Source organism: Phodopus roborovskii, unplaced genomic scaffold (genome assembly GCF_943737965.1).
Source record: "Phodopus roborovskii unplaced genomic scaffold, PHOROB, whole genome shotgun sequence".
Classification (NCBI taxonomy): Eukaryota; Metazoa; Chordata; class Mammalia; order Rodentia; family Cricetidae; genus Phodopus; species Phodopus roborovskii.
In genome coordinates this window covers 18,481,109-18,505,044 of record NW_026126485.1, presented here as the reverse complement: position 1 = coordinate 18,505,044, position 23,936 = coordinate 18,481,109, and the positions used below count along the sequence as shown (strand labels likewise).

The following is a 23,936-nucleotide window of genomic DNA, read 5'->3' as shown; positions in this document are numbered from 1 at the left end:
AGACGAAGTAGGGGGCACCAACAGATTTGAGGATCCCGAACTCAGGGTCAAAGGACAGTTTGCTCACCCCACCCCTCTTTTCTCTGGCGGGGCGGAGGAAGTGCAGGAATTCCAGCTAAACCCGGTTTCTCAAGGGTCCCGGAGCCAAGGTGTCCACAACCTGGACATTGAGGTCCGAAATTCCCTTTCCAACACCCTGAGGATTTGAGGGTGTGATCGAAGTCGGGAATACCAGCGACACTTTTATTTTAAAACAAAACTTTATTGGTAATAGTTTTCAAATATGTTTACAACAGCACACTGTTCAAGAGGAAGTCTCATCCTTCGCAGCACACAGGTTGAACGGCCCCCCTCGCCCACCCGGGGCCCCCACCCAGGCCTGAGAGCTCCTCCTGTTTGGGAGAAGTTACGAGAGGGATAAACACAGGGATAAATGGGGTAATTTCCCCAGCAGCTCCCCCACCTTTCTATTGAGAGAAAAGCACAATCAGACTTGGGGCGCAGTGAGTGAGGGTGCACAGCAAGAGGTGATGGACAGCTGACAGCTAAGCTGGGAGTGAGGCGCCCAGGATGGGGAGGGACTTCTTAAGGGGGCTGATGCGCGGAAGAATTGGCATAAGACCCCTGGAAAAGGGGGCCGGGAGGCTAGCAGCTCGGGGCGAGGTTCAAAGCCCAGTCCCTTCCTTGACAGTCGGCTATCCCGGACTCAGAGTGGATTTGGGGCGTGTCGAGGGGTTTGGGGAGGAGTGGGACAGTCTGGAGGATGGGAGGCACTGGTGGAACTTAATTTAAATGAAGATTAAAAAAAAAAAATAAAACAACAACAAAAAAAAAAAACCCAAAAAAAAAAAACCAAAAAAAAAAAAAAAAAAAAAAACCAAAAACCCACTAGCAAGCAGCCCTCTGTACCTGTCACTAAAATCTCCCTTTTCAAGTAGGACTGCATGGAAGGGAAGGTTGGCTTTTCTGTTTGTCCTTAGGGTCCAGTGCTGGGGTGGGGGTGGAGGCTGGGGTGAGTTAGGCCCCTCTTCCCATACCCTGCCCTTGGATACACCAGTAAGCCTGGGTGTGACTGGAACTGATAAATTCACTGAAAACAGGCAGAGGAGTGGGGAGAATGGGGTGTGTGGGGGAGAGGGGGAGCAGCTGATGTTGCCCCTTCCCCAATATCTGGCTTTCCTGCTCTCCCTAACTTGGGGGTGTGAAATGGGTGTTAAATTAGATGCACAGAACTCTAGGGCCCTCTGGCTGTTCGATCCAACCCTCCCACCCCCAACCGGAAAAAAAAAAAAAAAAAAAGGAGAGAAAAAAAAAAAAAAAAAAAAGAAGAAGAAAACCCATGGGGCACAAGCACACCCCTAAAACTCAGTAAACTCCTTGCCACATTTCTCATTGATGGAGACCCGGATCTCTTCCTCCTCATAGTCGTCAAAGTTACTCGTGTCTCCAGGGCCTTTAAACTTTGGTATGAAGGGAGCTTCCACCTGGAGAAGGATCAAGAACCACCCAGAGCTCGTTAGCTGACCTTACACCATTACAACAATAAAGATGAATGGCTTAATATTCAGGAGACACTTACTGTGACCCATGCCTGTGCTCAACATTAGGGTACTGTATCTTTTTTGTAAACCAACTCACCAAATGGAAGTCACTTCCCAGAGAATATTTCCTGCCCAAGGCCCAAAGTGGCCAGAAGATCCCAGCATCCCATGTCTAGTCCCTTCCCAGCTCCAGGAAGCCATATGCGGTTTGATACTGGGCTTAATGACTCCTTCCCTTTCCCCACCTCTGGACCCACCTTTCTCTGATAGATGGCAATCCAGTCAGTCGTGGCAAACCACTTATGGTTCTTGATGTCATTGACCCCATTCTTGAGGTTCCCAAAGCGCTTGGTGAGATCCACCTGCAGAAGGTTCCGTAGCAGGTCCTTCAAGTCAGAGCTGAAGTGGGATGGGAACCGCACCTGAAAGTGGGTGTACAGAGAGTGGGGTGCTGCTCACAGGTTTAGGGCACCCACATGTGACAGCACCTCCCCACACCCTGGCTGTCCAGGAACTCAATCTACATGCCTCTGCCACCCCAGTGCTGGGATTACATCTGTGCTCCACCCACCATGAAAGACAGGATTTTAATGTGTATTTCAAGATGGCCTTGAACACAAGATCCTGTCCCCTAGCCTCCTGAGTGTGAGAACTTCAGATGTGTACCACTACACTCTGGCCAAATGATACTTTCTGTATCTAATAGTCTACAAGGAGAACCTGTTAAGATGGATTTTTGGAGTGTGCTGGCACTCACCTATAATCCCAACACTCAGGCAGAGGCAGGCAGATCTCTGTGGTGTGGGTTTAAGGTGAGCCTGATCTATATGGCAAGTTCCAGACCAGCCAAGGCCACATAAGACCTTGTCTCAAGATGTATGTATGTATGTATGTATGGACAGATAGATAAAGATGGCTCATTGTTGAGCCAATGGATGGCTCTGCTCTTGCAAAGGACCTGGGTTTGATCCCCAGTACCCACATAGTGGCTCACAACCACCTGTAACTCTAGCCTTAGGGGATCCAATGCCTTTGGCTTCCAAGGATACCTACACTTATGTGTACCTACCCACATACAGACACACAAATATACACATAATTTTAAAAAAAATTAAGTAAGATATAAACAGAAATGGCATTTTGGAGCTAGGCTATAGCTCTGCAGCAGGTTAGTAGCCCAGCACACATAATACTCTGCCTTTAGGCCCTAGCAGCCATGCAAACAACAACAACAAAAATCTATGTTGTGCTCCCTCTAGGCTTGCTGGCCTGGGAATTCTGGTTAAGGCCTGAGAATCTAATACCCAAGGTCATAGGGAACAGAACAGGACTGTAGAGAGGTTCTGTCTCAGGTCTGCTGATTTGTATCCTCAGCTGGGATTCTTCAGGCAGCTCTGTTGGGGTCTGGGGGTCTCTGAAATAAGGCTATTTCCTCACTCCGCATTCCTTTAGGGCCAGTCCAGGTCTTCCAGTCATCCACCTCCAGAGATTCTTGTATATCTCTGCATATAGCCTCTGGTTTATACCTGTAAGAACTGGCTCCTAGGGGCTGGAGAGATGGCTCAGAGGTTAGGAGCACTGGCTGCTTTTCCAGAGGTCCTGAGTTTAATTCCCAGCAACCACATGGTGGCTCACAACCATCTACAGTGGGAATGATGCCCTCTTCTGGCTGTCAGTGCAGGTGTACATGCAGGTAGAATATTGTATACAAAATAAATAAACAGCCAGGCAGTGGTGGATCATGCCTTTAATCCCAGAACTTGGGAAGCAGAGGCAGGAAGATTTCTGTGAGTTCGAGGCCAGCCTGGTCTACAAAGTGAGTTCCAGGACAGGCTCCAAAGCCACAGAGAAACCCTGTCTCAAAAAACAAAAACCATTAAAAAAAAAAAAAAAAAAAAAAAAAGAAAGAAAGAAAGAAAGAAAGAAAGAAAAGAAAGAAAAGAAAAGAAAATAAGAAAAAGAACTGGTTTCTACGAGTCAGAGGTGGGGACACATGCCAGTATTCCTGTACTTTGAAGGCCCATGCGCAAAAAGGTTGAGTGCCAGGGTTACATATTGAGACCCTGTTGTCAAAACAAAACAAACACAAAACAGCTGGTGAAATGGCTCAGCAGGTAAAGGTACTTGTTGCCAATCCTAATAATCTGAGTTTGATACCCAGCCCCACATGGTGGGAGGAGAGAGAGCTGCCTCCTGAAAGTTGTCCTTGACTCACATACACTGACACAGTGGCACATGCACAATGAATAGATATAAAGAATTTGAAGGAAAAAAAAAAAAAAAAAAGAGGAAGAAAGAAGGGAGGAGAAAAGGAAGAAAGGGAAGGCAGACTAGCCAGAAAAACAGACCAAAGGGAAGACAAGAAACAAAGACAAAAGGAAACCAAGTGGTCCCTGCTGTGCTATGCCTTCCACTCTGTGACCTTGGCCAGGGTCCTTAACCTCTCCAGGCATTGTGCTGGCCTCAAAGACATGGGGCAGATATCCCAGGGTTCTGTGTGACAAGATAACACAGTCAGGGCCTGTGGGAACTGTAAATTGCTACAAAGAAGGGGATTATGCTCAGCCATGTGCGGTAGCGCACGCCCGTTAACCCAGGACTTGGGAGGCAGTGGCAGGGCCCAGAGTTCAAGGGTGACCTTGATTACGTGTGGAGCTAGAGTCCAACCTGGAACTCTGGTTTTAAAGCAACAAAATGCCCAAAGAAAAAGGAGAATTCAATCCCTTCCTACAATGTTCCTTTGACTTTTTTTGCACCTGTCTAGGCCACCATCTTTCTTCTGAGTGACATCCTATAACAGGTCTTTTTTTCACACAACAATCCTCCTGCCTCAGCCTTCTGAATGCTAGGATAAAAAGCCCTAAGGCTGAGTGTGTGGTTCACTCATTTAATCCCAGCAGAGGCAGAGGTAGGTGGATTTCTCTGAGTTTGCTATCAGCCTATTCTACATAGTAAATTCTAGATTAGCCAGAGCTACAAAGCGAGACCCTGTCTCAAAAACAAAGCACATGGTACCACACCTCCTGTCTGACAGGTAGGAGATGCTCGTATTTCTCTCATAGGTGATGGTGATTATGTGCCCAGCCCTGAGTTCCAAAACACAGAGAGGGTCTCTTCTAACCTTCCAGAAAGTCAGATGTTTGGTTCCATAGTTTCCAGATGGGTAAAATGAGTCTAATTTTGTTTTGATTTTACCCAATAGTTGTGACTTGGGGATGGATTGTGTCCACAATTACTTGAACCACATATGTAGATTTGGAGCCAACCAGTGGCTGTTGTCAAAGATGCTGAAGCAGGTGGGGTAACAGCCAGGTCCCCCTGCTAGGTGGGGTTGCTGCACACAGAACTGTGATTCTCAGCCCTGTGCTCCAGCCCCTCCCCTCCCCCGCTTCCACTGGATTCTCATGGTGCAATCTCAAACTACCCACGATCTCTTTCTGCACCTCAGCTTCCTCACCTGTCTTACAAGGGTATGGCTAAAGAGTGGTCCAGGGTTGATGGGTGGTGAGGACATGAACAGTCCTCTCCCTGAAAGGCACACGCCTGGGGTTTGTCTTTGTTATGAGATAAGGTTTTACTCTGTAACCCAGGCTGGTCTGGAACTCATAGTAATCCTCTTACTTTGGGCTATTAAAGAGTGCTGAGGTTATAGGCTTGAGCCACCGGGCCAGGGCAACTAAGGAAACTTCACATCTACAAAGGGTCCAAAGCTACAGGAGGATGGGGTTTGCTGGTATGGCTGGACAAACACCTGGGAGCCAAACAAGTTTATTCTGGTCTGGTCTGGTAACCAGAATTCTGATGTGGCTCAGGCTTCCTAACATGTTTGGGAACTCGGTCAGCTGGGAGATAGATGCTGCAAAGCACTGGTGTTTGGGGGAGAGGAGAGAGGGAATGGGAGAGGAGGAGAGAGGGAGGGGGGAGGGAGAGAGGGAGAGAGGGAGAGGAGGGGCAGAAAGGGGAGGGGGGAGACACAAAGACAGAGTGTGTGTGTGTGTGTGTGTATGTTCGTGCGTGTGCTCACGCATGCTCGCTGACAAGAGGCAGAGCCACCACCTTGCCTAACTTGAGGCGCTTCCAGATTATGTCAACAAGTGGTGTTCCAGGGTGAGCAGGACCAGGAGGGACAGTTCTCTGTGTGTCTGTGTGTGCTGCTCTTGGGGAATACATGCTAGATCACTGCTCTACCACTCAGCCAAACCCCTACCCACCTCATTGTGGATTCAGGGCAAGTCCTCTCTATAGCTGAGCCATCTTGATTATACCCCATCCTTGATTTTTCTGGGTTTCACTATTTAGCCCAGGCTGTCCTGGAAATATCTATGTGACCCAGGCTGGCCTCAGACTTAAGATGCTCCTGCCTCGGACTCCTGGGTGTTAGGACGACGGGTTGGTGACAACACACTTGGGTGGAGAATGTGGAAGGCTGTTTTGGTTCCTGGGCTCCATATCCTGGCCTCACCTTCCCAGAGACGATTTTCTCATAGATCTGGATAGGCTGGTCAGCGAAGAAGGGCGGGTAACCAGCAGCCATCTCGTAGATGAGGACTCCAAGAGCCCACCAGTCCACAGCCTTGTTGTAGCCCTAGAGCAAGATGGGGGGCCATTCGATGAGGCAAGAAGGTGAAGAGGAGATGATTCGTCAGGGGCAGGGTGGGCTAGTGAGGTGGAGCAGGCCTCAGGGGTGGGGCAGGCTGGTGAGGTGCCTACTTTGCTCAGGATAATCTCGGGGGCCAAGTACTCAGGGGTTCCACACAAGGTCCAAGTACGGCCTTTCACACGCTTGGCAAAACCGAAGTCTGTCACCTGTAGGCACAAGAATGGGCAGTAGGTAGAAAGAAAGGCCAAAGGCTTCCATGTGCCCGGGAGTGCCCTCCCCCAGCCTCGGGCACCTGAATATAGCCCTGCTGGTCGATGAGAAGGTTCTCGGGCTTCAGGTCCCGGTAGATGAGGTCCAGGGAGTGCAGATACTCAAAGGTCAGGACGATCTGCGCCGCGTAGAAACGGGCATGGGGCTCGCTGGTGGGGATAAGCCAGGAAGGGATGTGTGGGTGAATATGACCACATCCCCAAGTGGTCCAGCAAATGGATCTGTGTGCCCATAGAGTAAGACACCCCATGTCTAGCTAGTCAAAATGTTGATTAAAGGCTGGGCATGTCATGCACCAGTGGTCCCAGCTATGTGGAAAGCTGAGGTAGGAGGATTATATCCCCAAGATTCCAAAGACAGCCTGGGTAAGAGTCATAGACCCAATCAATCCCTAGTGCACAAACTGGAGGTGGAGGGGTCCTGACATGGTGGCACATATCTGTCACCATAGCACTGGGAGGCAGATGCAGAAGGACTGGCATATGTCTGAGACCAGCCTGGGCTACATCATGAGTTCCAGGTTAGCCCAGACTACTTAGTGAGACCCTGTGTCAAAAACAAAACAAAACAAAACAAAAAGTCAAGCCTCCCCCTCATACTCTAAGCTGTACTCTCACACTCTCAGCTAAAACAAACTTGAGCTGGAAGGCTTAGAAGGGACAGATGCCTTGCTGAGGAGTCAAACTACCCAAGAAAGCAGTTTAAGGGGATTGTGTCTGATAATCAGGGTTTTAGAAGAAAGTCACCAGGGTACATACAAGTGTCAAAACAAAAACCACCCCGCCAGGCATGGTGGCATGCACCTAGAATCCTAGCATTTCAGAGAACTATGAGTTCTAGACCAGCCTGGTCTACATGGTAAGTTCCAGGCCAGCCAAAGTTATATAATGAGACCCCCGACTCAAACAAAACAAAACAAAAAATAAACCCCACAAAACCTCACAGGGTCAACCACCAAAGACTGCATGCCTCTTTTATTTGTTTTGTAAAGTCAAGCAAAGCTGGTGTTCACAAAACAAGGGCAACTTATAGAGAAACTGCAGGGAGGTGAGCTGTAACTCTCGGCAGCTCCCAGAGAAACGAGAAGGAAAGGGGAAAGCCACTCTGGTCGAGTGACCAGCATGGAGGACAGCCACATGACAGCAGGCAGTCACATGAAAGGGAGGAGGGCTTTAGAGAAAAAGGAAACACAAGGTACCAGAAAAACTGTGCTCAGGGCCCAGCCAGCATCCTCAAGACAGAGATAAAAATGAAAAGGGAAGGGCCAGCCTTTCTGACTCAGGCAAGCCTCACAATGCTGCACAGACTTTGCTTTTCAATTTTGCTTTGAGGGTAGCTGCTTATGTTTGAGACGGGGGCTTTTTATGCAGCCTAGGCTAGCCTTAAACTCCTGATCGATCCTCTTGCCTCGGAATCCTCAGTGCTGGGACTGGAGGCATGCACCATCACACTTGACAAGATGTTTGGATTTTAGTGTATACAAAATACATCTATATCTAATTGTCAAGTAACATGTATGTTAGTATAAAATTTAAAACTACATAAAATCATCCACTAATTAAAGTTTTTTTTGTTTGTTTGTTTTTTGTTTTGCTAGATGCAGTGGTGGGTTTCTGGGGTTCCAGGAAGCTGTGGGAAGAGAACAGAGTCAGCCTAGGATTTGAAGACTAGCCTGGGCTACACGGAATAATATCTCTCTTTTTTTCCTTTCTATGCTGGTCACTCAGCTTGGCTGTCTGAAACATCACAAATTGCTTACTTAGCATGACAGGAACAAAACCCCACAGGGGTCCAGTGTGATCACATCAGCACTGAGAAGGCAGGACCAGAAGCTCTTGAGACAAAGACCAGCTTTGGCTATGTAGTAAGTAACACTCCATCAATAAACAACACAATACACATACACACATATAAAAAATAAAACGAAACAAGACAAAACAAAACAAAACAAAATCCCACCAGAACCCAGAGACATCACTTTCCATTTCTGCGTAGACTGGACCCTCCATGTCTCTGGGCGGTGGCCCCTGGGGTGGCAGGGACGGGGCCTGCTTACCTGAACCTTCCGATCCGCCGCAAGTGAGAGAACATCTCCCCACCAGGCACATACTCCATGACCATGTACAAGTTTGAGTTGTCCTGTGGGAGGCAAAGTGAGTCAAGGCCCTGTCTCACTGAAAACAGCAGTGACCTGCACAAGCTAGCTTTGAAATCTTCCCAGTGGTCTACACTTCAAGCACTAGGAGCTGCATTTTCTCTGGGAACAGGAAGAGGCAGCTACAACTCTTCTTCCCATGAGGGAACCCCGCCGGCCACTGGCCAGCCATAGTCCTGCAGTGGCTACTGTTTCAAGCTTCACCTTCATTATCTGACAAACACGAAAGACAGGTGACAGAATTTGCAGGACCCAAAACAAAAATGTGTGGGGCATGATGGCACACAGCTGGAGTCTCAGCCGCTGGGGTGGGCGAGGACTTCAAGACCAGCCTGAGTTGTAGAACAAGAAGAAAACATAAGCCTTGCTAAAACAAAACAAGAAGTATTGCAGGCTGCTGGAGAGGCAGCTCTGCTGTTCCAGGCTCACAACAAAAAGAACAAAAGATTATTACAGGGCTGGGGATATGGCTCAATTTTAGAGCACTTGCCTACCACACACTGAGCCCTGGGTTCTATGCCCAGCACCATGAGAAACAAAACAAAAAACTGACAGGGAGTAATGATGCACACCTGTGATCTCAGCACTCAGGAAAGAAGGCAGGGGGACAGTGACTTCTGGGCCAGCCTGAGCTATACAGTGAGACCCTGTCTCAAAACAACAAAAACTATGCCAGGTGTGGTGATGCACACTTTTGATCACAAGCACTTGAGAGGCAGGCAGATCTCTGACTTCAAGGCGAGCCTGATCTACAGAGTGAGCTCCAGGACTGCCAGGGCTACACAGAAAAACCCTGTCTTAAAGAAACCAAAAAACTATGACATGTATAGCTTCTGTTGGGGAACTTCTGGGGATAGGCTCTGGGGACAGGCTCTGGTGGGGATAGGTTCTAGTGGGGGCAGGCTCTGGTGACTGCCTGTTCAAGATGTGTTTCTACAGGTTCTTATGCACCTACAAGAACTCCTTACTCTTATGACCTCACAACACGAGAGCTGTACTGAATCCTATTTCACAGATGAGAAGAGGAAGGCTCAGTATGGCCAGTGCCTGTCCTACAGGCCACAGTGGGAAGCAGCTCCCGGGTTGCCTAGTGGCAGTCTGTGTTCCTGAAATGAGTCAGGGTGGTGATTCTGAGGGAGGTCATTCAGGCTGGGTGATGTGCCTGAAGTTACTGAAGAGCTGGACTAGAGATGCTCAGGGGCCCAGTCTACCCTAGTTCCTGGCACTCTTCCTCCAAGGGTCTTCTTCCTTGTAAGGGGGTGGCCCCAGCCCAGAGATCAGGAGACTGTGTGTGATATGGGCTAAGATCCACCCTCCACCCTCCTCAAGCCCTGGCTGTAGCCCTTACCTTGAAGGAAAATTCAAGTTTGACCAGGAACGGGAAGTTGACAGCCTGCAGGATACGCTTCTCATTTAGCGTGTGCTCAATCTGCTTCAGCTTCACCACCTGAGGAGAAAAGAGCCATGGGAGGGCTTCATTTCCTAGTCATTTCCTTGGTCAAAACCAGGAATATGGGAGTGGGGACCATTTCATTACTCAGAATGGTCCAGATACTCATGGCCCTGGCTGAGCTCTAAGAACTGAAGGTCCTAGCATGACACACAATCGGAGCTGAGCCCCTGAGAGGTCTTGGGGGAGGGAGCTTGGGGCTAACAGATGCTCAGATCAGGCACCTGGAAAAATCTAGAAAGTAGGGGGAACCAGAGAAGGCTACCTGCAAGAGTAGGAGACTTAGTGACACCAGAGAGGCCCCAAAAGGTATGGTGGCTTAGAAATCAGCTTTTCTTTTTCTGGTCAAGCTTGTTTTTTTTTTTTTATCTTTTGTGGTGCCAGGCATGGGACCCAGAGTTTTACATGTGCTAAGTTAGCTCTCCATGGCTGAAACTATAATTTTATTCATATTTATGTTGGGAGTAGCCTGTGCATGCCAAGGCGTGCATGTGAAGGTCAGAGAACAAGCTGAGCATGTCTGACCCCTTTTACATGTGAATCCTGGAGGTCAAATTTGGGCTGTCAGGCTTGGTGGCACCTTTACCTGCTGAGCCACATTGCCAGCCCGATCCTAACAACAATAAGCACATTTGGAACAACTGTGACACGGCAATGTTTTTAGCTTCTACCTTCTTTTTTGCCTCTCATGGATTTGTAGGTGCAAGATGATCTGGGTTTGGTGTACACTTGAAAGATTGAGCAAGATGATCTCGAGTTCAAGAACAACGTTGGCTACACAATAGTGCCAGCCTAGGCTACATGAGACTCTATCTCAAAACACACACACACACACACACACACACACAAGTAAAATACAGTACATTCCCAAGATACGTAACATGGGGGAAAAAAAAAAATCACAAAATGTTTCACTGGGCATAGTGGTGCATGTCTATAATCTCAGCATTTAGGAAGACTTCAAGTTTGAGGGCAAGGATAGATAGCCTTGTCTCAAAAACAAGGCTATCAGATCTAATCAAAGTCTGATGAATGAGTTCAGCCCTAGAACCCACATGGTAGAAGGAGAGAACCAACTCCTGCAGGTTGTCCTCTGGCCTCTCCACTGTCCCTGAGGCTGTCACCCCTCCACCCAATAAAAAACTGTAACAAAAAGCAAAACAGGCAGCAGCATCAACAACAATTGAGCCTGGTGTGGCAGCGCAGTCTATAAATCCCAGCACTTAGGAGGCAGGACAATCAGGAGGAGTTCAGGGCTATCCTTGACTACATAGGATTTGATGGTAGGCTTTCATAGATGAGACTCTACCTCAACACCAACCAATTAACTTTACACACATTGATGGCATGGAAATGACTATGATGTATATACACTGTATTTAATTGTAAAACATGGCTAAAATAAATTCCAGGGCTGGATATGTAGCCCCAGCAGTGGAGCACTTGCTTAACAGGTATGAGGTCTTGAGTTCTAGCTCCAGTAATTGGAAAGAAAGGGGGGAGGGAAACCAAGAATTTCACCTGTTTCTTTGTACATTTTTGATGGGATGGCTAGAACATGTAGAAATCCCTGTGTTAGGCTACAGGAATAGCTCATAGCAGAGCAAGTGCCTACAGTAAGAAAGGCCCAGATTTAACTTCCAGGACCATACACAAACAGAAATAAAGTGAGATAAAAGAAATTCATTTTTCTGTGTCAGCATCAAATAGGGGTCTGGACAGGTGGCTTGGTGATAAAAAGAAAAAAAAGTATGAACCCATCTTGCAGAAGACTGGAGTTTGATTCCCAGCACCCATGTCAGGTGTTTACAAATGCCTGTAACTCTAGCCCCTGGGGCATCCAATGTCTCCAGCCGTCATAGGTATCTACAAACACAGCCAAAGGCACAAACCTATACACGCATACACAGTTTTAAGGAACGTATGGGGGGCTGGTAAAGTGCTACAAAAGCACGAAGACTTGAGTTCAGATCCCCAGCACCCATGAAAAAGCCAGGTGTGCTGGTGGTGTGCACCTACAACCCCAGCACTGGTAGGGTGAGGACAGGTGGATCCCTGGTGCTTGTTGGCCAGCCAGCCTCACTCCAAGTTTAAAGTGGGGAGCCAAGCGTAGTATTGCATGCCCTTACAGGAGGCAGAGGAAGGCAGATCTGTTCAATTTGAGTTCAGCCTGGTCTACAGAGTGAGTTCCAGGACAGCCAAGGCTACACAGAGAAGCCCTGTCTCAGACAAACTTAACGATGATGATGATGATGATGAATGTGGACAGTGACTAGAGACCCAGTATAGACATTGTATCTCTGCCTTGCACATGCACACACAAATACAAAAACACACACTCATGCATATGGTAGCACACACCTGTCATCTCAGTACTCTGGAAGCAGAGGCAGAAGAAGAGGACCTCAAGTCTGAAGCCAGCCTGTGCTACATAGCGAGACCCCATTTCCAAACAGAGCTTTTGGTTATTTTGAGACAAGGTCTCACACAGCCAGGACTTGCTATGAGGATGACACTGACTTCCTCAGCTGCCCCCCCTCCCTCCTGAGTGCTGGGATAACCCACCACACACAGCTTCAAAATGAACATTTTTGTGTGTCTATGTCTGTGTATGCATTCATGTGCTCAAACATGTAGAGGATGGAAGTTGACAATGGGTAGCTTCCTCAATCATGCCCTGTCTCTTTTTTTTCTTTTTAAGAAAATCTTGGCCAGGTGGTGGCGGCACACACCTTTAATCTTGGCACTCTAATGGCAGAGGCAGGCAGACAGGGCTATACAAATAAAAAACAAAAATATTACGTGTGTTTGTGTGAGTCCAGGTGTGTCAGAAGACAACCTCAGGTGTAGGTCCTTGCCTTCCATCCTGTTCAATGGTAGGATCTTGTTTACTGCTGTACATGGCAGGCTGGATGCCCTTGAGCTCCCAGGGACTCCGGTCTCTGCCTTATCTCACAGCAGGAGTGCTGACACACAGCTGCTCTGCTGGGCTTTGGGGACTGAACTCACATCCTCGTGCTTGCCTGAGAGGTGACTTACCCACGAGCTTATCTCTTACTATCTCTTTAGCCCTCCCACTTGTTAAGATTTTTCTTTAAACTCACTTATTGTACATGTGTGGATGCATGGTTGAACCATGACACATTTGTAGAGGTCAGGGGACACTTGATCTTGGTCAAAGGACACCTTGTAGGGGTGGTTTTCTCCTTCTGCCATGTGCGTTCTAGGGATTAAACTAAAGTCCCCATGCTTGGTGGCAAGTGCACGCACCTCACTGAGCCTTCTCTTCACTCCCATCTCTGCCTCTACCTCACTGTTTTGATACAGTTTCCAACAAGTCTCCCCACACTGAAATTAGTAAGTTAAAAAAAAGTTTTTAAAGATCTTTTGTGTAAACTGGACAATGGTGGTACATGCCTTTAATCCAGCACTGAGGAGACAGTAGCAGGAGACTCTGGCAGTTCAGGGTTAGCCTGGTCGATCTACAGAAGGCTACACAGAGAAACCCTATCTTGAAAAAAACAAAACAAGCAAACAAACAAACAAAAATAACCCCAAAACCTTCTGTATAACCCTTACTTCTCCAGAAGATCCTGGTTACCTCTGACCAGCTGTGTTTTTGTGGGGGTGGCCTTGTGGAGTGGCACACGCCCTCTACCCTTGGGTCTGACAGACTGTGGAGGGTCAGGGGGACTTGCGTTTGGTTGAGTAGTCACAGGGACAGGTTCAAAGACACTACAGAGCACAGATGGCAAAGTCTGCAGAGCTCTGTCCTGTGTGTGCAGCAACACTGTGAACCTTCACTCCTTCCCACTTATTTCATCTTTTGCTGGGGTTAGGATGGAACCTAGGGCCTTGAGAATTCTGGTCAAGTGCTCTGCCTCTGAGCTGCACCCCAGCAGTAGTCTTTAAACCACCAGTGAAATACTTACAATGCCTAAGGAAAAGATGCACACATCCCTTCACTCTCATGGACTCAGCAAAGTATTTTGCATCTGCCAAGGCAAAGCTGCCACTGGACCTTTCTAAAACCTAAAGAGCAGGGGAGGGTCGCATTGCTAATCTATAGCTGATTGGTTCTATTACTTGTGGAATCCTTGGGGCTGGCAGCTGGTAAGTGGTGGATGAATGGGCAGGAAAGCAGTGGGCAGTGAGGGCTTGGCATGGGTCTGGGTGGGCAGCGTGGGAAAGCCTTTTTGATAGCTGATCATCTTACCTTCTGTTTGTCCAAGATCTTCATGGCATAGTGGTTCCCAGTCTCCTTGTGCTTCACGAGCATCACTCGCCCAAACGAGCCCGTGCCGAGCGTCTTGATTCTATCAAACTGATCCAACTGGGCTGTATTCTGTGGGCAGGGATGGGCGTGGTCAGGGGCACCTCTCTGCAGATTTCTGGGTTGCAGAGTCCCCTGTGTCACCGGCAGAGGGGGCCCTGGGGAGTGGGTAGAGATGACCCAGGGAACATTCTTCCAGGCAGGGTGGCAGGGGCCAGATCCGGCCCTGGCCTGGGGCCCAGGAGTTGCTGGCAGCTGCATGGGAAGCAGGGGCTGCCAGGTGCAAGGGTTCAGTGGGGTGGGGGCCCAGTGGTGAGACACAGGGGTCACCGTGGGCATGTTAGAAGGGAGTGGGGCAGAGCTGGAAAGGGCACACAGTGACAGAGCTAAGCAATGTCCCCTGAGAACTGCTCAGTATGAGGTGCTTACCTGAGAAGGGCTCTCCCATTTTTTCAGGAAGTCTTCCTTGGCCTTGGCTAGGAACTCTTTCACTGAGGGAGGGAGAGGAAGTTAAGTGTAGAGTCCCTGTTTCAAGGCACACCAAAATTTTACACTCTGGTGGAAAGTGGGGACAGCTGTTTCAGACTGGAGTCCAGTATTTTCCCAGTGCCTTTGGGGGATCCTTGAGGCAACTGAGGGAATGGTGATTGGGCTGAGGCCCGAGTACCACTTTAATTACAGAGGTGGGCCCCAGATTCTGGTCATTCCTAAATAGGGTTCATGGAGACTCAGGAGCACACAGGACCAAGAGGCACACGGGCCAGCCCACCCCACTCTCCCCAGCACTGACAGACATTCCTTGGCCAGGACTGTGCCAGCTGAGGTATTTATAGCCTCTGATCTGGCTGCTTGTCTGTTGAGGCCAGGCCCTGGTGGAGGCCTGTAGGACTAGTGTAGCAGGCGCCCTTGGAGGGGCTCAGCTGTCACCTTGGCCCCCCGCTGGCTCTTTGCCTGCCTTTGCTGAGGGGAGAGCTCTGGTCCCTGAACTGCTTTACTGGGTATCTCCTTCAGGCAACTCCACCCTGGCGCCTGCAGCATCCTGAGGCCAGCATCTCATTTCCCAATGTAGAAGCTGTCCCTGGTGACTGGCCGGGGCACCCACTTCATCCACACTCTTATTTGATCTGCATGACAACCTTCTTTACATCTATCTGCTTTACCCTCTTAATAGCTCAGGAAAACAAGGCCTAAAGACAGTTCACTGTTATGTACAGTCACTGAGAGACAGCTAGGATTGTCTGGATCGTGACAGGCTGTGTGTCTTTGGACAACTGATCTCATCTTTCTGAGTCTCAGTTTTCCACAAGAGCAAATGGGGATAAAACAATGATGATCTTGTAGGGTGGTAATAGTGGGAGAGTCATAATTCCACCCTGGCAAAGGGGATGGGGGAGCGGCCTGGCCCCAGGGTTATGGTACAAAAATGCCAGCTATTCCCTCTGTAACAGTTAACCTTAGTTGGCTATTTAACTATATCTGGAATCAGCTAAAACCCCAGCAGCTGGACACACCTGTAAGGTGTTTCTTAGATCATTTGAAGTGGATAGACAGACCATAAACCTGGCTACATCCTCTGGCGACAGCCTCCAAAAAAAGGACAAGGAAGAAGGAAACTTTGATTTTTGCCTGCTTGCCCTCACTTGCACTGGCAAGTTCATCTGTCCTGTTGCTGAGACATTCCTGTGCTGGTGTTAGAACCCATTTCTTCACGATTTCAGTGTAGACTGAAGACCTGCAGCTGTCCAGAAATCTTCCAGAACTCCAGCACTAGATTAGGACTGCTAAGACATCCAGTTTTAGGCCTGGACAACTACCCAAACCACAGCCTGTAAGCCACTCTAATAAATCCCATATATAAATATTCATTCTGTCAGTTCCGTTCCGTTAGAGAACTATGGCTAATTCTCTTGATTGATTTTTTCCCCCCTTTTCGAGACAGGGTGTCTCTCTACATAGCCATGGCTGTCCTGGAACTCACTATGTAGATCAGATTAGCCTCAAACTCACAGAGATCCACCTCCTCTGCTCTGTGCTAAGATTAAAGGCATGCACCACCACACCAGCCCCTCTCTTGATTTTCTGAGACAAGATCTTACATTATAATCCAGTATGGCCTTGAACTCAGAGCAATCCTCCTGCCTCTGGCTCCCTAGTACTGGGACAGGTCAGGGCACAGGGAGAACAGTACAGGAGAAACAGGCTTGGAGCAATGGCACAGGCTAGTGAGATCAAGATTTTGGGAGCTGAGGTGGGGTTTTGAGTTCAAGGCCAGCCTAGGATGTATAGCAAGAATCTGTGTTGAAGGTATAGAGACTGCAGCTGTAGCTCGGCGGCAGAGTGCTCTCCAGTACCCCAAGGCCTGGTTCTATCCCAAACATGACAGCACAAGAGAGTAAGCTGATTGTAAGCCCAGAACTAGGAGGTTAAGACAGGAGGGTCTCCAGAACAAGGCAGGCCTCTCAAAAAATAAACAACAAAGGAGGTGGTGACGCTCAGCAAGCTCAAATGCCTAACCCAGAGCCCCTCACTCACCTGCTGCCTGCCTCTGCTGGCAGAGTGTGGCATGGGGGTTAGGGAACATGGGGCAGTCTGGGGCCCATCAGTTCCCAGCCAGGATTCAGGGTGCTGACTGGGGCTTTAGTCCCCAGAAAGTGTAGCGCAGGTAACCCAGGAAACGGACAGCCAGGTGGGCCCAGAGGAACAGCTGCAGCCACAACTGGAAGGTGACATCGTCCTCATGCTCACTACTTTCAGACCCCAGATCCATCCCAGGTGGCCCTGGGTTCTATCTGCAATCTTCTGTTTGCTGGAGTAACCAGTGACTCTTGGTAAGGTCTGGGGGTTGGGGAAGGAGTTGGTTGCCATAGAAGCATTTAAAGGCACCTGCTCCAGGTTGGCCAAGGTCTGCAGAGGCTCTCCTTGGCAGTGGAGGTGGGAAGACTCTCTCGAGGGTGTCCCTCTGGCTGGCCTGCCCTTCCAGAGATGCCCATGGCTCCCAGGATGTCTCCCCCAGTGGTGTAGTCTGCATGAAATCCATGTGCCCAGAGCACTGCCCATGGGCAGAGGTGAAAGAGTTAAGGCCCAAGCAACAGGCACCAGCTCTCCAGAGGTTACAGAAGCCCCAGGGCTTGTTAATTAGCTGAAAGAGGAAGGCCTGGGTGGGGAACAGTGGCAAATGCCACCTTATCGTCTCCTCTGAGTTTCCTTTCAACATGGAGCCCCCAAATCCTGCCACCCTGAGAGAAATGGGTATATCAGGCTCTCTGCCTGGTCCTCTGCAGGGGCGAGAGGGGACCAGTGTCCTGGGATTGTCCTTGGCCTCTGTCAAACCTTGCCCTGTGCTTGGCTCTGTTCTCAGCCATGAAAAGTCCAAACCGGAAATGAATGGCTAAACTCGGGTGGGGGAGGGGGAGGTAGCGTTAATCATCTTCCTTCTTTCCAGGCTCCCAAAGCTGAACGCTCCACAGCAGCCTTCCTGGGGCTGCCTGGCATCCATAGACCCCCTTCTGGACAGGAAGTGGACAAGGAGGCTAGCCCAGCAGCTGTCAGCCTTCTCTCATTTGGAAAGCCTCCACTCTCTGGATTTCATGTACTGAGAAAACTCCAGACACCTTTAGGAAAGTCAGTGCCACAGCAAGACACAGAAATCGCCCTGGATTCAAATAAGAGGGTCATAGCAGCCAGCAATGGAGCACTATACCACACCCCCAGTTTGAGGAGGACCCCCCCAACACTGGGTCCCATCTGTCTCCAGACAGGGTTCAGGGTACCAAGCTGGACTATACCCAGGTCTAAGGTGGTCTAAGGTGGCTGAATCCCAACACTGGGTGGGACTACTTCATGCCCCTGTCTGAGCTGGAGCTCAGCTCTGGATAGACCATCTGCTTTGGTCTGAAATGGACCATTCATCCCTCTGCTCTTCATTCTCAGGCCCCCCAGTCCAAGGATGTTAAGAAGGGAGAGGTTTCCAGGGATACCCAAGAGTTCGCAGACTCCTTCACTCCACCTGCTCCCCTAAACCCCCATCACAGCCCCTCCCTGACTTAAGGGGCAGACAGTGCCTAGGAAGTTGCTATAGCAACAGGGCTCAGCCTCACCATCGTTGGTGTTGGAAGCCATCACCCAGTCTTTCTCAGGGCACTAGCACTACGGTGGCTGGGAAGCCTCATAAGATCTGCTGTACCAGTTTGGCTGCCAGTCCTGGGGGGGGCCCTGCCTGTAGAGGGAGCCAGGAAGTTGTAGGGTGGGAACAGGATGAGAAACTCAACCTGCAGACTAATGGGTGCAGGGGAGGGGCGGATAGAATCCTTCCAACTTCTGTTGGCCTGACTGGGCAAAAGGCAAAGCTGTCTGGGAGGACCCTCTTGGGCACCCATACAACTGCCAATGCTAACACAGGTTTGACCCTTTAGAGCCTCTCTAGGATGTTAGAAGGCAACAATCCTTTCCATCCAGGAATGTCCTGAGGATGTCTTTTCCTCAGTGACTGGATCGACTTGAGGACTTCGTTGGGGCTCCTTCTTACCACTCCCACCACTTTCCCTGTGGACCAACTCCCTGAGGTGTGTACTAGCTGAGACCTGAGCCCCACTTGGCTGTTCACACGGGCGGCCTCCTAGGGCTTGACCTTTTCCCTCTGTCTTCCAGGCTTCTTGCCCTGTCAACATCTGTGTCATTTTAGGGTACAGACTCCCCTTATCTTATTCCGTACTGGGCTCCTAGATCCTTGCAAACTTGGTCAAGGAGACAGCAAGCCCTCCCCTGCCTGGGTATAGTGGGCTGCTAGATGCCTGCTTGGTGCCTAGGAAGGCTTAGGCATCTTCCCAACCCCTGTGGGGCGGGCATGTGGCAGATGAGCTGCAGGTGCCCCCTGCAGGCTGGTGTGGCTATTGCCCCAGTCCTGCTTACAAGAGAGGAGATCCAGCTTTCTTCTTTCCAGGCAAAGAGGCTTGGGTGGAGGGATGTCTCCAAAGTTTGACTAGGTGTCGAGGGCAGAACACAAAATTATTATTAGTAGCAGTGGTACTGAGGGGTGAACGTAGGGTCTTGAACATTCTATGCAAGTACTATACCACTGAGCTGTCTCCAACTCTTATTTATTTTTATTTTGATATAGCTTCTAAGCCTATCCCAGGCTATCTCTTGCATTAACCTCCCAAGTAGACAGGTAGACAAGCCTCAAGCCTGTATGCCAGTTTCATTTAGTTACATTGTAATCTAATGTATATCAGAGACTACAACAGGCAATCTCAGACTGCCATAGTTTAGGACCTATGAACAAAACTGAATGAAGTTTTTACTTTTTTTTTTAAGGCAGTGTCTCCTTTATAGCCCAGGTTGGCCTCAAACTCAGGTCCTTCACCTTCACAGTGCCTCTCTTGCTTGTAAAGTTGAGTCGCTGTGCCTGTTTGATATGTTTAATTTTTACATTTATTGTGTGTGCACACACGTTTGTGGAGGTCAGAGGACAACTTGTAGGAGTTAGTTTTCCACTTCCACCATGTGGGTTCCAGGAAGACCACTCAGACTGGCATGCTTGGCAGCAAACATCTTTACCTGCTAGGTCATCTTAATGAACACATTGTATTTGGATACAAGGTCTTGCTGTCACCCAAGCTAGCCTTTAATTCCTGGGCTCAAACAATCCTTCTCCCTCAGCTTCTTGAATTGCTGGTAGCACCAATATACACTATTATTCACGGTTTGTTTTTATCATTTTAAATTAAGGAAGAATGGCTGGGGTTTAACTTCTGTGGAGGCATCTTTAAACTATCTAGATTGAATGAAGGCTACACATACCTTTAATCCCAGCACTTGGGAAGCAGATCTCTATGAGTTTGAGGCCAGCCTTGTCTACAGAGAGAGTTCTAGGTCACCTGGAGCTGTACAGTGAAACCCTTGTCCCAAAAAGCTAAAACAAACAAAAGAATGTCTGAGTTGAGAGATTCTGGGGTCCAGGAGATCTGTGGGTAGACAGATCTGGGTGTGGATTCTGCTGTATATCATCTGTGTCAAACTCAGATGGTTCATTTAGATAAAAGTCATAAAAATAAGTGTGTCTATGGAGTCCATTTAAGTCAGCCTCTTGGATGCCTGATAAACATTAGCTGGATTTCACCCTGATGAAAATAGCTGGCCAACTCAGAGACTGATCTTTTTCTTGGGCCCTCTTACCCTCTGTTGCTCTTAGTTTCTGCTGAATGTGTCTGATATGCTTGAAACTTTTCTAGCACTGTGTCCCCTCAATTTTTAAAAGGGCCACTGCAATATATACCCCACTGCCAGAACCATCTACCTCCTGGTGGGCCTCACCTACCAAGGGGGCTGGCCCTTCCCTTCTGCCTGGGCCCCTCCAAGCTCAAGCCCAAGACCTTTTTGGGCACTACCCACCTGCTCCTCTGTCATCAAGTCCTCAACTACAAGCACTTGCCTCTCCGTCCCCCGCCCATCGGTGACATGCCAGGCCTCTTAAGACTGCTCTGCTGTTTGAAGGGGGGAGGGGCAGAAAGGTCTTGGGCTTCAGTGGCATTCTGGAGACTCAGACACTGACTGAGAAGGGCAGAGCTGGTCACAGTCCCCCTTTTTGGTGGGTCTAACTATTTCTGGGTAATGGAAGGGGATCTCAGTGGCAGTCCAGCTTTAGCTTGGAGTTATACCACTTTCAGAGGTGGGAGCATTGGGAACAGGCACAAGGTCCTTCTGAAGCATTTCAAATACAGAATCAGTTTCTTTACCTGGCTGGAAAAATGCAGCATGTTTGGGTGGGGGAGGGGAGTAGAACACACCTCCCCTTGGGTGAGTCAGGGTATGCACAGTATCCATCTGTCCTCAGCAAACCACATCATTAGCTGTCACCTATTGCTGGGTGTCGTTACCCTACCCTTGCAGTTCCTTTCTGACCATCCCAATTCAAGTCCAATGCGCCTTTGCTAACATGACATTTCATTCTCAGCCTTGAATCAGGCAGAGTAAAGCAGCCCCAGGGACTGGGTGAATGACAGAACCGCAGTTGTGAAACGACCATTTATTGAGGGACCTTCCAAGGAGCCCAGAGCTCAGGGCAGGCCAGGAGATGGGAGGGTGATCTGCCGATTTCCCCCACCCGCAACCCAAGAGAGAGCACAGATGCAATGGCTCTGAGCGAGACCAGCTCGAACTTGGATCTGGAAGCGCAGAAGCAGCTCTCTAGGTTCATAAACAGTCTGCCCACCCCAGTCAGGGCCAGACGCTTACACGGAGGAGGCAGAGTGACAGGATGAGAGGGGCAGAGGGACCCAGAAAGATCTTGTCCCCCATGCCAAGTGACACAGAAGGGGAAAACAATGCAGGAGGTGGCCCTGGGAAATGCTCATGGGGGGCAGGAGGGCTTGGAGGTGGGAGAATCGGGCAGGGGTAGGAGAAAGATGGCGGGGGCTGGAGGGGGAGGGGTGTGGTCACCAAGTGGCCAAGGTCCCTGCAGGGTGGACCCCACAGCACTCCCGAGATTGGCAGGAGCCTGGATCAGGGTCAAGCACTGGGGCGCTGTGTGGAAGAGGTGAGTGACGAAGTGTGTGTGTGTGTGGGGGGGGGATTAGAATCTGGGAAAAGGGACTAGGAGAGGAGGGGGTGGGGTGGTGACAGGGCCCCATCTGGGGCCCCAGCGGTCACACATGCAATGGTTGGCAGTGACAGCTGGGTGGGGGGGGCACAGCCTTTAAAGTGGGGGATGGTCGGCCATTGGCACGGGAGCCCTACTAGGGGCAAGGTACCTCTGCGGTGCTCGGACCCCAGCGTGGACAGGCAGCAGGCAGGGGTGCAGGCAGACAGGATGGGGGGGGCAGATGGGGGAGGGGCCATGCAGTGATGGCCAGAGCGCGGCCAGGCCGCACACAGCCGAGATCAGGGTGACGGCCGGGAACTCACCGCTCTCCTGCTCGCTGCCCTTCTTGGCGGCGGCGGCGTTGCCCATCGCGGCGGCGTCGCGGCCGGGACCGGTCCCGGAGCTGCGGCGCGGCGGGTGCTAAGGCGGCCGGCGTCCCCGGAGCGTGCTGGGCAGCGGAGGCGGCGGCCCCTGGGGCTGGCTGCGCTGGCTGCGGCGCCACGACCCCCGCCCAGCCCCTGCTTCCCGCGTCTCTCTGCGCCCGCCCGCGGGGGAGCCTCAGCCCAAGTCCTCTGTCCGTGACGCCCCCGCAGCCAGCCGCCCATTGGTTCAGACCTCCCTGACAGACAGCCTCATGCCGCTGCCCATTGGCTTTCCGAAACCTTCCCGCGCTACCATAGGCTCCGGGGTGCGTGACGCGAGTTGCAGACGCTCAGCCACTCACGGACTCGTGAAACCATGGTCGGGCGGGCGGTTGCATGTGATTGGCCGACAAGCCCTACAGGGCTTGGGGCTTGCCCTGCGAGGCCGCCGATTGGCTGAGATGCGCGGCCCCCGTCAGTGTCAATCCCAGGGTGAGAGGGCGGGGCAGCTGCGCAGGCTGCGGCCCGGGCGGCGGGCAGGGCGGCGGCGGCGGCTGGAGGGTAGCTGAGCGGCTGACGCTGCGAGGTGCGGGAGGCGGCCTCAGCGGACGCCCGTGCGGCACCATGAGCCCTGCAGTCTCCCGCCCCTGCCCAGTGCGGCAGCGGCCACGGGCCAGCGGAGGTTGACGCCACGGCGGGCCGGCGCAGCGACTTGTCCACCTGCCAGCGGGGGAGGGGCCGACTGGCGCCGCGGGTCAGAGGTCGCCGGGCGCCGTTCGGCGTCATTCATAAGGTCTGACGCTGGGCAGCCGTGACCCAGCCAGCTCGGAGTTCGCCTTGTTTGCTCTCGCCACAACCGGAGCTGCAAGAAGATGCTGGGCCCAAAAGTGAGGGCAGGCTGGGAGGGGACTCTCAATGTCCACTGTTTACTGTGGCCCAGCCTTAGGCCCCTGAAAAGTAATAACGACACTGACCAAGTACATGACTTCTCGTTCCCAGCACGTTGGTACTGTCATACTCCCATTTTATGGAGGAATGGTGAGACTGATTCCTTGCTCATAACTAATCTCCATTTGCCTGGACATCGCTATGGTAACCTGCCCTCAGGGGCAGGCAGGGAGCCATTCTCTTTCCTTCTGGATGCCCATCTTTAAATTTAGTTTTTATGCAGTGCCGTCGAACACAATGCCTACCAGCTTGTAAGCAAGCATTGTACCTTGCCTAGGGTACTCTTTCAAGTCTGCTGCCAAAACATGGCCAGTTTCCCATTGTGCCACTGACATTAGGGGCCTAAGCACTCTGCTGGAGGGGTCTCCTACATACTAGATTGATGTTCAGAACCCCCACCCTAACACACTGGATGTTGGTATACTTCCATCTTTCTGCTGCCTGGGGCAACATAAACCATCTCCAGACACTGCTAAATGTACTCTGGGAAACAAAATTGTCCCCACCCCCACCAGAGAACCTCTGCAGTAGAGGGTGGTCAGGGTAGGTGCTGAGGGGACAATGGGCTAGCTCTCCCTGATGATAAAGGGTACCTGGCCCTGAGCAACATAAACCCATAGAGTCAATGCTGTGCTCAGCAGTTTATATCCTACTTTCTAAGCCAGCAACTGTACGGCGCACTCCTGTTACTAGGTCAGCTAGTCCTACTCCCTGCCAGAGAGTAGGGCTCCTCTGGATTATGGGATCTGGCTGAACAA

At 50.5% G+C, this 23,936-nt stretch overlaps 1 protein-coding gene across 2 annotated transcripts; it reads right to left on the bottom strand.

The window, feature by feature from the left end:
- Nucleotides 1-241: 241 nt before the first annotated feature.
- Prkaca (protein kinase cAMP-activated catalytic subunit alpha) lies at nt 242-22,402 on the bottom strand. Of its 2 annotated transcripts, none has more exons than XM_051194935.1 (10): nt 22,192-22,402; nt 14,719-14,780; nt 14,233-14,361; nt 9,915-10,013; nt 8,468-8,550; nt 6,434-6,560; nt 6,252-6,347; nt 6,004-6,126; nt 1,799-1,963; nt 242-1,484 (listed from the first exon to the last, which is right to left on the bottom strand). In XM_051194935.1, the coding sequence occupies exons 1-10, from the start codon at nt 22,235-22,237 to the stop codon at nt 1,359-1,361; spliced, it is 1,056 nt and encodes a 351-aa protein (XP_051050892.1). In that variant the 5' UTR covers nt 22,238-22,402; the 3' UTR covers nt 242-1,358. The 2 variants fall into 2 exon arrangements, with proteins under 2 accessions (XP_051050892.1, XP_051050893.1); XM_051194936.1 differs by lacking the exon at nt 22,192-22,402 and adding an exon at nt 18,387-18,533.
- Nucleotides 22,403-23,936: the final 1,534 nt, after the last annotated feature.